The sequence below is a fragment of the Eptatretus burgeri genome, chromosome 1 (assembly GCF_056783735.1).
Source record: "Eptatretus burgeri isolate ZD-2024b chromosome 1, Ebu_testis_v1, whole genome shotgun sequence".
NCBI lineage: Eukaryota > Metazoa > Chordata > Myxini > Myxiniformes > Myxinidae > Eptatretus > Eptatretus burgeri.
In genome coordinates this window covers 117,519,650-117,535,407 of record NC_140961.1, presented here as the reverse complement: position 1 = coordinate 117,535,407, position 15,758 = coordinate 117,519,650, and the positions used below count along the sequence as shown (strand labels likewise).

General features: G+C 37.5%; 1 protein-coding gene across 1 annotated transcript in view; it reads left to right on the top strand.

Moving 5' to 3' along the window:
* The window catches only part of LOC147035264 (extracellular calcium-sensing receptor-like), a 42,228-nt gene that overhangs the window by 6,292 nt on the left and 20,178 nt on the right, over positions 1-15,758 (top strand). The window contains exon 3 of the mRNA XM_085864667.1: positions 12,940-13,329. Within this exon, the coding sequence (XP_085720793.1) occupies positions 12,940-13,329 (390 nt within the window). The remainder of the gene's footprint in view (positions 1-12,939; positions 13,330-15,758) is intronic.

Sequence of the window (15,758 nt, the reverse complement as noted above, 5' to 3'; positions counted from 1 at the left end):
TCTTCTATTGCACAAGCAGGTGTAAAATTAACTAAAAGGCATAATGGATTATATCATTCTCATCAACAGATGAGTATTGATGCGTGGTTTAAAGAATTTGGAAAGAATAAAACATCAAATTTAGAACTTGTCAAATATTGTAAGAAATTAAAAAATGTGGTTATATGTATGAGAGATGAGTTAATAAACTTGCCTAAATATACAAAGAATATTATTATGAATTTAGAAGATAATAATGAAAATGGTTCTCATTGGGTTTGTATTAATAATAATCAGGTTAAATATTATTTTGATAGTTATGGTCTTCCACCACCTGTTGAAGTAATAAAATTCTTCCAGAATGGTGTTTATCAAACATTTCAAGTCCAAGAATTAAATTCCAAGTGTTGTTATGTGGTCAATTATGTCTGTATGTGTTATTTCAACTAAACAAAAATAATTTTTTTATGATATTATTTTTAATCTAATAAAATGACTTATGTTGGAGAAGATGGTTCTATCTTTTGTGTATCCCAAGAACTGGATATTGATTTATCAAATTATTACACAAAGGCACAGGCTGAACGACAGAAATATAGTATAGCAAAAAATATTAATATAAAAAATGCTTATAAATTAATAAATTATCCAAGCCCGACCGACGCGAATGACTTGGTGAGATTAACCGATTTATCACAATATATATCCTGAAATAAAACAGCACGTTTTGGTCAACAAGTAGAATTTACAACCACAACACCTGGTTCAACAAACCATACACCTTTTCTTATTATATTCAATTATCTGCTTCATATTGAATTTTATTTTTATTAAAAAAAAGGAAGTATAGTTAATATGATAATTGAGAAATGGGGGTATAATATTTAGGATATAATTGGTATTTTTCATTAAACCTAGAAGACCTACACGATTTTTATCAGCCTCGTAAAGAAGAATATTATCCTCTTGGTAAGAATTGGGAGATACAGTATGTGGAAGTGCAATGAGCAAACAACAAATACACAATTTCAGGAATAAGAAATGATATGATGGTGAAGCAACAGTTTATATGACAAAGAAGGAAGGAAATTTGATGATTATACAAAGCCGAGGAATACAAACTGATTTCACAACAGGAAAATGGAAACAGGTATTATGTGTCATCACATTAATCTATCATATATTTCTGATACATAAATAACAGCAAGAAGGCTTCAAAAAAATTATAATTTTTGCATTCAAGGATACCTACAAGAAAAGGGTTTTTTCGATTTTACATTCCTTATGAATTGGAACATACACACGGGCATTTTTCAATTAAGAACTGGCCTTATACTGATATTTAAAAACCCACAAATAGAGATTTGATAAAAATATAAAATAACAATGAACTTCTAAAGGTGATGAAATATAAAACTCTTTTGGAAATCATCAACAAATCTTATTGGTTTCCTATTATGAGAAAAATAATTGTGGATTCAAGAGTATCGTAGAATCCAGATGAATATATTGTTACGGATTTCAGAATCCGGTCTGATGAATGCATCCACACATCCAGGTCCTCAGACAGTTATTTCCTGAAATGCATGTTCAGATTAGCCCCATCCCCATGTCAAATGGGATCTTAAATGTGATGCGTTGAGAAGGGTAAAGGATAGATCCCCTCTCTTAGGGGATTCTTTACGACAGATTCTCTTTACTTTTTTTTCTTTACGACAGACACGTTCACACACATTTCTTTCACGAGCTCTGAAGCCCGCCCTCATTTTTCCTCAGCAGCATTCTTTCGCGAGCTCCGACGCCCGCCTTTTTTGAGAGCAAATGGGTCGTCATGGTAACCGTGCCCCGGTGGGGCGGGGTGAGCTTGCGGTGGATGGCACCCCGAGGAGACGGCCCGGCGATATAAAAACGAGCGAGAGAAAGAGTGAGGTGCGTTCTGTGGTGAGAGACGTTCTGAAGGGAAAGAGATATGTTTTGTGAGGAGAGACGTTCTGAGATGTTAAAAAAACGAGCAAAAGAGGGACGTTCTCTGAGGAGAAAAAGTCCAGAGAGTTAAAAGCAAAGGGCGAGAGCAACCAAGAAGCGGGTGTCTATCCAGCGGCAAAGAGACAATTCGCCCTTCTAGTGCTTCTGCAAGTGAGCGTGTGGTGTACATGTGGGTGTGAGCAGTGCCACCAACAAGTGAGGCTCGGGTCGATCACCAACAACACTAGGGTCTAAACCCACGACGGATGATCTCAGTGCCCTTCAGACGTCGACTGGCGTTCAAGGCTGCCCCAACAGAGGGGGCGGGGCGCGGTAATTTGGTCACGGGAAACTAGGTCACGGTAAAACGGTAACAAGGTAATTTGGTCACGGTAATTCGGTCACAAGGTTATTTGGTCACGGTATTATTATTATTGTTATTATTATTATTTATTCACTGCATTTAACGCCAGTAAGGCCCAAGAGCAGTAATAAACATTTTCATTTCATGGCCGGCGAATCTTGTTGGCATAATGACGTATTGACCAAGTTTACTGACGACTATAATGGAATCGATTATGTCTCTCTCAACTTTTAAATTCCGATTCCATTATAGTCGTCAGTAAACTTGGTCAATACGTCATTATGCCAACAAGATTCGCCGGCCATGAAATGAAAATGTTTATTCCTGCTCTTGGGCCTTGTTTATTACTGCTCTTGGGCTTTACTGGCTTTAAATGCAGTGAATAATAATAATAATACCGTGACCAAATTACCTTGTGACTGAAGTACCGTGACCGAATTACCTTGTGACCGTTTTACCGTGACCAAGTTTCCCGTGACCAAATTTCTTGTGACCAAATTACCTACATTCGAGGGGGCACGGCAAAGCTGGTATGCGTGCTGGCGATGGACGTGACATGCACGCACGCATTCTCAGGACGTTTTCGCTTCACAGGCGACTTTCTGGTGAGTGAGACGATTCTCCCCCTCCCCTCCCCCTGAATGATCTGTTGGGTACCCTTGTCTACATTTAGCTGTAAGTCAACCCCTGATAAGCATCTGCTCTTTGTCTCTTTCCTGGCATTTTGATTGATTTTGCTTTGAAATTCTTTATTTACGTCAGCAAATAAAAAGTTATTTTTATCTATATTTTATTATTCATAAATTATTTGTCGATTTCCAACCTGTCCGTGTTTGTCCTTTCCTTCTATTGGTCTCACATTGTCCGAACCATGATAGACTGGGAGGTAATTACCACAGATTTGACCAAAAAATCGTCCACGCACCAGCGGTTAAATAACTCGGCTGCCCTAATTAAAATCTAATCAGATAACATTGGTGCTTTGCCGAGGGCACGCTCCCCGCTCAGGTAACCACGTGATCTCGAGTTAAACAGAATAATTAGACAGCGGACACTAGAACTCGTGGTTGACTGGGTGGCGTTCGTGGATTTAAAACAACCCACCATACCATAACGTTAATTGTGGGTGGTGGCCACAGATCCGGCTCTACCGAGGACAACCGGTGATTGATCCCCCTGAGTGACAAGCTGGAGTCTCGGTAGCCGTCACCGCAACAATATGTATGATATTCTATGGGGTGAAAGTGGTTCAAGGATAGTAAGGGATGAGGAAGGAGTTGAGGAAACTGAGGCAAGAGAGAAGGAGGAGAGGGAGAAGAGGGAGAAGAGAGATAAAGGGGAGAGGGAGAAGAGAGAGAAGGAGGATAGGGAGAAGAGGGAAGGAGGTGAAGGAGGAGAGGGAGAGGGAGAGGGAGGAAGAGAAAGAATAAATAAATATAAAAATATGAAAACCAGTGAGATTATAAAAAGATCAAAGGTATTACAGAAAATAAATCAATCTCATCGCAAAGAATTGGCAAGTCTACAAGAAATATATGCGTCACGAGTATTAACATCGATTTCAGGTAGAAGATTTAAACGAGAAAGTGGAGATAAAGAAGGAAAAGATTATATTATTGATGATGTTGGTGTAATTGACTTTGATAAAAGTTTTACGTTTTTTTCTTAAAATAAATGGAGAAGACATTTCTAAGGATTCTTTATGTTTTAAAAATTAAAATTAAAATGTGCATGTCGGAAACTAATCAGGTTTTCTCACTCTGTAGGAATTTTTCACATAAATAAATGAGTTATTGTCTCAAATGTAAAAAGAAAACCAAGAGTAAAAATATCTCGTATGTTAAAAGTAAAAATAATAGGGTTATACAAAAAGGCACATGTTCGGTGTGTGGCTCGAAAAAGAGTAAATTCATCAACAAACACAATGAGGGGGAGATATGCAAAAGTTTTTATCAGGAAGTAAATTTACAACAACTGGAATACCAGAGGAATTACATCTACTGGGGTATTCTTGCTGTAGTCCAGGAACAAAGTTAATATAAGATTAGATGAGGCTGACAATCCGAAACCGTGGAGAAAACCTACCAATAGGGTTGATGAAGTGTGCATGAGGCATGATATTGATTATGGAAATAGCACAACATTGGAAGAAAAACACGAAGTGGATCAAGAAATGTTGTATAATTTATCTTTAATACAAAATCCAACCTTGAGAGAAAAAGTTGATAGGTTCATCGTGAAGAAGATGATCAGTGCTAAATTGAAACTTGGCCTTGGAAATTCAAAAAACTTATAACCTCTCATGATGTCATTAAGATTGAAGAGCAATTCGCTGATGAATTACATAAACCAATAAGCACAAAGTTTAATAGAAGGAAGATTTATTCCAAGGAAGTTGATTATATCTGATCCACTGATTTTATTGAACTCAATAATGATGAGTGGTACAAGTATGCTTTAACCGTTATTGATTTGAGGAGTAGATATGCCTCGGTTGTCCCTTTAAAAAAACAAAACAGGTAATTCTCTTTTGTTAGCTTTTCAACAGATATTTAATAAAAGCAAGAGAACACCTAAAAAAATTGTGGACTGATGAGGGTACAGAGTTATACAACAAAACATTTATGAATTTCCTTAAAAATAACAGCATTACATTATACACCACCTTTTAATGAAGGAAAAGCCGTTGTTATTGAGTGTTTCAATCGCACTTTAAAAGAGAGACTATAAAAAAAATTCACTCAACTCAGTTCTCAACAATGGTTATCGATAATTCAGGACATTGTAGATAAGTACAATGATAAAATTCATACCTCAACGAAAATGAAACCATCACAAACATTTACAAAATTAAAATGTGAAAAAGAGATTAATGACATAAAGCCGAAGTTCAAAGTTGGTGTTATGGAAAGAATATCCAGGTGGAAATCTCATTTTGAAAAAGGTTCTTCAAAGTGATGGACAAATGATCTTTTTAAAATTGTTGATGTAATCAGTACAGTTCCTTGGACTTACAAGTTATGTAATTTCAAGGGGGAAGAGATTTTAGGTTCATTTTATTCAAAGGAATTACAAAAGACAAAGATAATAAATTGAAAAAAACAAAAAAAATTCAAGAATTGAACAAAATCCTCTTTTCTAGTGGTCTGAAGTTTTTCATTTTGAAACCCAATCACCATATTCTATTCAACACAAGAAGAGAAAAGCCATTAGGGTATATAAAGATGATTATATAATGACATTAATTAAAAATAAAAAAGTAAAAATAAAAACATTACCTCCAGAAGATTGAGTTTTGTGCCAGGTACAATCAGACAGGCGATTAAACTGAAAAAAAAATTAAAAATGATTTAACACATACATAGAGACATACACAGAGAGAAGAGAGGGGGGCGGGGAGAGACACAGACCCAGAGGCAGAGAGAGAGAGAGAGAGAGAGAGACAGACACAGAGTCAGAAAGAAAGACAAACGGGGATAATTTCTCACCTTTCTTTTGACTTATTCAACGCCGGGGGATGTGAAAGGTCTTCCAACATCCGAGACATGATGTCATTTAATTATCTTCAAAAGGATTGAAGATCTTTCAGGATTTCATTCATATTTTGACGTTCTTTAGGTCATCTCTTCGAGCATGACCTAATAATTTTGGTGTTGAGAGGAGAGGTGACGATCCGTCCGTCCGTTCACAATGAAGTTGAAGCGGGAAATCTGGTCATTAGTGATCCTGATAGAGGTCGATGAGACGTACACGATGGTATAACTTTCAAGGTCACCGAAAGTCAAGGTCACGAGGCCTTTGAAGTTGCGAAAATGACTATTTTCAAATTCCATTCTCCTCCGCCATTTCTCAAGCGATCTTGAATTTGATTGTGGCATATGAATCTATGGGACAATATCTAAATTTGGCCAGGCCGGATTTTCGAATTTCGCTTTCGTGTCACGTGACTTCAAAGTTGGCAAAAAATGCGAAAATGACGATTTTCAAAATCTATCTCTTCCTACATTTCTCAAGCAATCTTGAATTTGATTGTGGCATATGATTCTATGGGACAATATCTAAATTTGGTCAGGACGGATTTTCGAATTTCGCTTTCGTTTTCGCGTCACGTGACTTCAAAGTTTGCAAAAACTGCCCTACCTTCAGGAGGCTATATATTTTCTTGCAGAGATGACCGTCACTCCTGCACGGGTGTATTTTATATTTTCATTCCACTCAAAGAGCGAACCAATGAATATTTGCCCATGTTCTATTTTAGGGAATAACTTAGTTTTCTTATATCATTCATTTCCATCGAGTATATTCACAAAGAATAACTTGGAACTTGGTTCTTGGTTTAAGTATCTTTGTTGAGCAAAGATAAAATAATAAATTTCTCTTAATGCTCTTGTTTGACTCATTTTATTTTTGTGTTAAAATGAGTCAGACAAGCTCTCTTGCCTGAACAAAGCCCTGAAAGTCTGAAGTCATTTCCTTTATGAGACACACCTGAAAAAACCCATTGTGTTATCCTTTCATTGACGTCATCAACTTGTCCTATTTTAACGTGAGCTTTGGCTTGGTTCATCAGAGAGAATGGAGTAATCAGATGATTACTCCAACCTTGCAGATCAATCGTTTTCACAAGATGAGAGGTGGGATCCTTAAACCAATTAATAATTTGTTGTTTTATACAGGATTAAATCACTATACAACCAATAATTATTGAATGTTTTTTTTCTGGCAGGTTGTCCCCAATAACAACATCGTTGAAAACTGATATTGAAAATAAAATTACCCCCGTGCGGGATTGACGGTCATCTCTGCGAGAAAATATATAGCCTCCTGAAGGTAGGGCAGTTTTTGCAACCTTTGAAGTCGCATGACGCGAAAATGAAAGCGAATATCGAAAATCCGGCCTGACAAAGTTTATATATTGTCCCATAGATATATATGCCACAATCAAATTCAAGATCGCTTGAGAAATGTAGGAGGAGATAGATTTTGAAAATCGTCATTATCGCATTTTTTGCCAACTTTGAAGTCACGTGACACGAAAACGAAAGCGAATATCGAAAATCCGGCCTGATCAAAATTTATTGTCCCATAGATTCATATGCCACAATCAAATTCAAGATTGCTTGAGAAATGTAGGAGGAGATAGAATTTGGAAATTGTCATTTTCGCAACCTCAAAGGCCTCGTGACCTTGACCTTGACCTTCGGTGACTTTGAAAGTCATACCATCGTGTACGTCTCATCGCCCTCTATCAGGATCACTAATGACCATATCTCCCGCTTCAACTTCATTGTGAACGGGCGGACAGACGGATCGTCACCTCTCCTCAGGAATATTAGGTCATGCTCGAAGAGATGACCTCAAAAGGACTGTGATTATGTTGGGGGGAAGAAGTGCTTTAATCAGTAAGTCTCAATTTTTCATTTGCTCATATGGGAGGGAAGGGGATACGTGGGGAGGAAGTGAGTCTCCCATTTTGAGCTTTTGGGACTTGGGTCAGAAAGTTTTTCCATTTTTCCCATTCATTTGAATGGTTGTCCCAGAAGCAACAATTATTATCTACTCCTGTCTAACTCCCATCTTCACTCTCCTCTTCTTTACTCTCAGGCTATGGCCTCTGGTTCTATCACTGTCGACTCTGCTGAACAATTCATCTGCACTTATTTTATCTGTACCTTTCATTTTCTGAAACATCTCTATCATATCCCCTCGTAACTGCCTCCTTTCTAGTGAATAAAGCCCTGTCTCCTTCAGCCGCTCCTTATAGCTGAGTCGAGCTACGCCTGGAATCAATCGAGTAGCCTTGTACTGAACCCTCTCTATGGCATCTATGTCCTTCCTGAGTTGTGGTGACCAAAACTGCAAACAATATTCTAGATGTGGCCCTCACTAAATTCCTGTACAATGTTACCACCACCTCTTTTGATTTGTAAATGATCCCCCTCCAAATACAGCCTAAACCCCGATTTGCTTTACCTATAGCTGACTGGCATTGTGCTGCCTGCTTACTTCCCATATCTATTTCCATCCCCAGATCCTTCTCCTGTGTGGCACGTTACAAAATTACCCCTTGCATCCTGTAATCTCGATTTACATTGTTCTTTCCCATCCCCTTGCTCAGGATAAATTGTACAAACCTTGCCCCTTGCTCATGCAAAAAACCTTACCCTTGCTCAGGTTAAATTCCATCTGCCAATATTTTGCCCAATCTATGCAAGTATCAATACTTTCCTGAATCTGATCACCACCCCCTCTGTGATCCAACTTACCTCCAAGCTTTGTTTCATCTGCAAATTTGGAAAGTCTACTCCTTACCCCTTTTTCCAAATCGTTGTAAATAATGAATAATAATGATCCAAGTGCTGATCCCTGAGGTACGCCTCTACTTACATCCCCCCAGCAAGACACCCTCCCACTCACAGCCACTCTTTGCTTCCAACCACTAAGCCAGTTTGCATCCAATTAGCTGCCTGACTATCCACTCCACAAGCCCTCACTTTGATTAACAACCTCCGATGTGGTACCTTATCAAATGCCTTCTTAAAGTCTAGATATACTACGTCCACTGCCTTTCCCTCAATCACCCAATTCGACACTGCTTCATCGAACTCTAAAAGATTTGTGAGACAGGAACTACCTTTGGTAAAACCAAGCTGACTTCCTTTAATTCGTTTGTATTTGTTATATGGTTCCTCATCTGGTCCTTAATTAATGTCTCCAACACCTTCCCCACAACTGAAGTCAAACTCACAGGTCTATAGTTTACCAATTCTTCTCTGGATCTTTTCTTAAATAATGGTGCTACATTTGCTACTCTCCAATCCTCTGGTACCTGTCCTGACTCCTGGGAGCTATTGAAAATATCCGTTAACATCTCATTCACCTGCTCGGCCACCTCCATGAATACTCTCAGGTACATATTATCTGTACCCAGAGCCTTATCTGCTCTTCGATTACCAAGCTGTTCCTTTACTACCTCCACTCCAACCTGGATCTTCTGCAAAAACCACTTTGTCACCTCCTTGATAAATACTCTCAGCGATTGGCAATTCTCCTGACTGTTCTTGTGTCAAAGCTGAAGAAAAATACCTTTTTAATAAGCCTGCCATCTCACTTTCATCACCAACCACACTCCTGATGCTCTTCATCAATGGGCCCAACACTGGTGCAAACCTGTTCTTTTTCCCCTGATATACTTAAATAAAGCCTTGGTATTCTGTTTAATATTCTTAGCCATGTCCTTCTCATACTCTCTTTTGGCTTGCTGAGTTATTTTCTTAACTTGCCTCTGTTCACTCCGATAATGATGCAAATCAAACTCCAGTCCTGTTATTTTAAACTTAATAAATGCCTTCTGCTTCTCTTTAATAGCGTTCCTTATCTCACTGCTCAACCACCCTGGCCTCTTTCTGCTTCTCGTTTTACACCTCATTGGAATGTACTTACTCTGCACTCCACACATTTGGTCCTAAAAGGTTTCCCATTTTTCTGATGCTGATTGTCCTGTTGTTAGTCTCCCAAACTACATCAACTTACTCTCTCCTCAGACCCTCAAGGTTTGCCTTCCTGAAATCTAATAGCCTTACCCTACTGTCCTGAATGTTAACACTTAACACAATCTTTGCACATACAAAGTTATGGTCACTTGCTCCGAAATGCTCCCCAACCTCCACCTCGTCCACCATATTGGGATCGTTACTGAAAAGGAGGTCTAACACTGCACTCCCCCTCGTGGGCTTATCAACAAACTGGGTTAAAAAGCAATACTGGACTAAAACTAGGAAATCCTCATCTGCTCTGCCCTTTCCCTGTTCCTGGACCCAATCTATTCCTGGCAAGTTAAAATCCCCCATAATGAAAACTCTTCCCTTACCACATGCCCTTTTGAATTCTTCATGTACTCCTCCTTCCTCCTCTTCCTTCACACCTGGAGCCTTATAAAAGCATCCCACCAGTATCTTACTGTTTTTACAATCTCTAATCTCTACCCATACAGAATCCTCAACATTTATTTCTTCCTTCATGTCACCCCTTTCTCTTGATTTAATGCTGTCCTTTACTCAAATTATGACGTCATATGTCACGTAATGTGGCGCCATCTTGTAATAATCGAAAAACTTTGCCCCTCGAAATATCCGAAACCACTCCATGGAAAAAATTGAAACATGGCTCATTGTAATGTACTCCCCTTGGGAAATAAGGTGTTAAGGCCCAGTCACACCTTGACGTTTTAGCCAGCAATGGCAACGTATCAAAATGTATGTAAAACGCTGGCTTACATTGAACTTTTGATTTATTTTTTTAAGATTCGGACATATTCATAACGGGTTGGTCGTATGCATAACATATTAGTAACGGACACAGAATGTTTCGTTGTCTTGTAGATAACTTATACTAACGAATGCTTAGCCTGTTGTCGGCATTCACAACCTATGCCCAACGATAGTCTAACTTCTGCATAGCGTGCTGCACGTATCGCCGATGATGACGTGACGTACCCTATTAAAAGGCTGCCACACAACGATTCAAATCATAACCGCCAGAGAAATGGAAGTGTCAACATCGCAGTCACACCTTGGCGATCTTGCCAGCATATGCCGACCTCTGAAAAATGCGTCTAAAACACTGGCACACGTCGAATACGGTATGGGTAAGTTTGGAATGCGTGAATAGAATGCGAAAGTACGCTATCATACGTCGTATTAAGTGGAGTACGTCTTGTAATTATAAACGTGTTAAACATTTTACGATGTACTTGCCATATGAAACACGTTCCACATCCGATGGGAATAAGTTGTATGCACGATATGCCAATGTTGTCACACGTCAACAAAAGTTACTTGTAAGTTCCTCATAAGTCGAAACACTCAAGGTAATGGTTAGCGTCAGTGTTCCAGACTCTATTTTTTTTTCTTCGGTATGACGGTGATGTTGACACTTCGATTTCTAGTGCGGTTATGATTTAAATCGTTGAGCGGCAGCCTTTTAATTATATTATATTATAACTGCACTACAAGTCGAAGTGTCAACATCACCGTCATACTGAAAAAATAAATAAATAAATAAAAACATGTAGTCTGGAACACTGACGCTAGCCATTACATCGACGTGTTTCGACTTATGAGTACCTTACAAGTAACTTTTGTCGACGTGTGCCAACGTTCGCATATCGTGCGTACAACACGTTACTCATAGGTTGGAAATAAGTTTCGGGTACGCTAAACATTACCTCGACATGTTTCGGCTTATGAGTAACTTACAAGTAACGTGTGTCGACGTGTGTTAACGATCGCGTAACGTGCCTACAACTTATGGCCAGCGTTATGCGGAACGTGTGAATCATACGCTGGCATAAGTCTTAAAATTTCAAGCATGGAAAATTTGAGGACAACCAAAAAGTACAACGTTTAAAGCCAGCGTACAACGACGTATGGCTGTGTTTTTCAGCGTGCTCTTAATGTTATCAAAACTTACCCATAACTTATTCGACGTGTACCAGCGTTTTACACAAATTTTCCAAAAATCGGCATAAGCTGGCTAAAACGTCAAGGTGTGACTGGGCCTTTAGTGACGTCATCAGTGCTTTTTTTTTATACCATCATAATTGGATTAGTGCAACACTTGATCCCGTCAGTATGGGAAAAAAATTATCTGCAATTATTAGTCTGATTGACACGAAATTTTGTCCATAGGTGCGCCGCCACTTGTTGGAATTTATCATGATAATTATGATGTCATTGGTCACGTAGTACAAGTGCCATCTTAGATAAACCATAAAATTTGCACCTCTAAAGCTCCGAAATCGCTCCATGGAAAAAATTGAAATATGGCTCATTGTCAAGTACTCCCCATGGCGAATAAAATTTGCACCTCTAAAGCTCCGAAATCGCTCCATGGAAAAAATTGAAATATGGCTCATTGTCAAGTACTCCCCATGGCGAATAAAATTTGTTAATGATGATGCCATCGGTGCCTTCATTATGACGTCATAATTCTTCAAGTGCAATGCTTGATCTGGTCAGTATGAAAAAGAAATTATCTGCTAACCAATCAATGCAAAACTTTAACTTTATCAACTACACATGGGAAATATAGTTTGATAAAAGTGACATGATCGGTCACTGGTGTGGCACCATATTGGATCAAATAAAACCTTAAAAAGAACGAGAAGAGTTGGCTTGCACCAAGTCCTTCTCAAGACTGCGCAGGGTAAGTATTCTTTGAATACAATCTAGTTTTAACATCGATTTGGGTATAAAAGTGCTTCATATTACCATGAGCCTCCCGTCCAATGGACAGCACACGCAATGATGCAATATCCTGTCTGCAAAACACAAGGTTGAAGTTTATAGTTGAGTCGGTTGGTGTCTCTGTCTCTTTCCCTCCCCTACTTCCAAGTCAAAAATGTTCGTCTCTCTCCTTCTCCCTTCTTAAACACTCCTTACCCTGCCATCTTGAACAACACGAGGTTGCAACAATCAAGATGCAAGTCTGTTCTGATTCCAAGTACAGTAGATCCAGCAAAATTTGATCAATTAATTTTATTGTTTTGCCATATTTAAGAATAATAAACATACTTTGAAACTCCCTTGTTGAACTTGCCTTGTGACAGTATTATTTCTCTTACTTTTGAGGTTCTGAGGATTGCATCCGCTGCCCAAAGTTTTATTGGTCCACAACATTCCATAACGCATGTATAGCCATGCCAGAAGAATATTTGGCCTTCTCAGATCCTTTGGCTTTGGTCCTATTAGCTTTTTCTCTCCTGGGAATTTTTATAACAATTGTAGTTGGGCTGGTGTTATCTGTATCCAAAAATGCCTTCAAAATGAAAACAGCACTGGGCCTTCATTCTGAAATTATTCTCATGGCCCTACTGGGATGTTTTTTATGGACTATTGCTCTCATTGGACGGCCCACAGATGTTACATGTCAGATTCGTAGGCCTATGGCCTGTTTACTCCTTTTACTTACAATCTCTTGTGTGCTCGTCCTCATCATTCCATTATCCTTACCATCGGCAGGTAAGATTGTGCAGTAGAAATTGTCTTCACTTTTCATATAACAAGTGTTTCAATTAATGCTTTATTCCCTTTAATATAAGAGTAAATCCACAGTATTAATTTAAAAGTTAATACATTTTTTCGTGCTTCCATGAGATACTTTATTTGTGTGTGTTTGTGTTTGTGTATTTCTCCTCCTTAACTCCAAAACCATGAAACCTTGCAGCCTGAAACTTTGCATGCACAACTAAGAGAACTGCAAGGAAGTGCAGAATGAAAATTCGGTTTTTGTTAATTAAAACACCCCTCTTGAAGATAATTAACAACCTTATTTAATTTTATCCTTTATCAGGCACATCCTCGGCCACTTTGCTCTCAATGGGGTCTTGAGCGCATCCATGGTAACCTTGCTGGGGTGGAGGTTCGGCCTGCTCAACAATGCCTCGAGTTGGAACAGGCTGAAACTATTTCCTTTACAATAAAGTTTGTTTGTTTTTTTCACTTACCTCACTTATATCATCGAATGCCTGATCATCATTCCCATGAATCGCTGGGTACATTGCAATGCTGATAAACGACCGGAGGTGCCAGCATTTGTGGTTTTATTTAATTTTTGCACGTCATAACCTCGAATCTCTTCAACCAAGCCGAATTACAAAATTTACGCTCCATAATTCAACATAGCAGCAGTTCCGACTGCTAAAAAGTGTTCATCTATCTATAATTATTCCAGCAATCTGTGTGTCTGTGTGTCTGTCTGCAACCGCTGTTTCTCAACAACCACTGGTCCGATCTAATTGAAACTTGCCAGGTATATTGCTGGGGCCCTGTGGATGTGCCTTTTCAAGGTTTGATATTAATCGGACAAGTGGTTCCCAAGTTATGGCCATTTATTTGCCAAACCAATGACAGGACACGGTACTATGACGTCACAATTGTTCCTCTTTTTCTTTTTTTTGCTTTTTTTGCACGTACGGGCATGCACGTACGTTCTTGGTGAGCGCTTGCCAAGCAGCTTAAGCACTTAAGCAAGCACTCCAACAGAACGCCTTCGCGAGAGCGAAGGAACGGCCTGTGTGGTTGTTTCTGGCACGCGGTTTGAATTTTTTTTTTTTTTTTTTTTTTTTTTTTTGCACATACGGCCTCGCACTTACGGGCCCGCACTAGTTTATCCAATTCGGACATTGCTTGAGCGTTTTCGGGTGCATAGGTTGGTATGACCGAGCCGCAATCATTAATCGCTTTCCAAGCCAGGCGTTCTGTTGGAGTGCTTGCTTGAGTGCTTAAGCCACATGGCAAGCGCTCACCAAGCTGCTTGGTTGTTGTTTTCAAATCCACCAGAAGTAAGACCCGTCCCTTCACTGATGGAAATACCAATATTTGCGTACATGCCCAAAAAAAAACCGGAATAAAAATTTTCTTTCATCCTTTAAAAACCGTGAGAATAAATTATTGAAATATCAGCTGCCTTTGTGTATTCTTTTCTCACCTGTGTTGCAAGTCGGGTGTCCTGCTTTGTGATGCTTTAAAAGGTGGAAAATAAAATCAGCATTTTCTGAATCTAATCGATATGAGACTTGCATTATTATAAATGAAGAAAAAGATTAAGGAGGAAGAGATTTTCTGCCCAGTTATTTATATATATATATATATATATATATATATATATGTATATGTATATGTATATGTATATGTATATGTATATGTATATATATATATATATATATATATATATATATATATATATATGTATATATGTATATATATATATATATATATATATATATATATATATATATATATATATATATATATGTATATGTGTATATGTATGTATATGTATATATATATATATATATGTATATGTGTATATGTATGTATATGTATATATATATATATATATATATATGTATATGTGTATATGTATGTATATGTATATATATATATATATATGTATATGTGTATATGTATGTATATGTATGTATGTATATATATATGTATATGTGTATATGTATGTATATGTATATATATATGTATATATATATATATATATATATATATATATATATATATATATATATATATGTATATATATATATATGTGTATATGTATGTATATGTGTGTGTATATATATATATATATATATATATATATATATATATATATGTATATATGTATATATATGTATGTATATGTATATGTATATATATATATATATATGTATGTATATGTATATGTATGTATATGTATGTATGTATATGTATATATATATATATATATATATATATGTATATGTATATGTATATGTATATGTATATGTATATGTATATATGTATATGTATATATATATATATATATATATATATATATATATATATATATATATATATATATATATATATGTATATGTATATATTTGTTGCGAATTCGCGCTCGCCGGCATACGAAC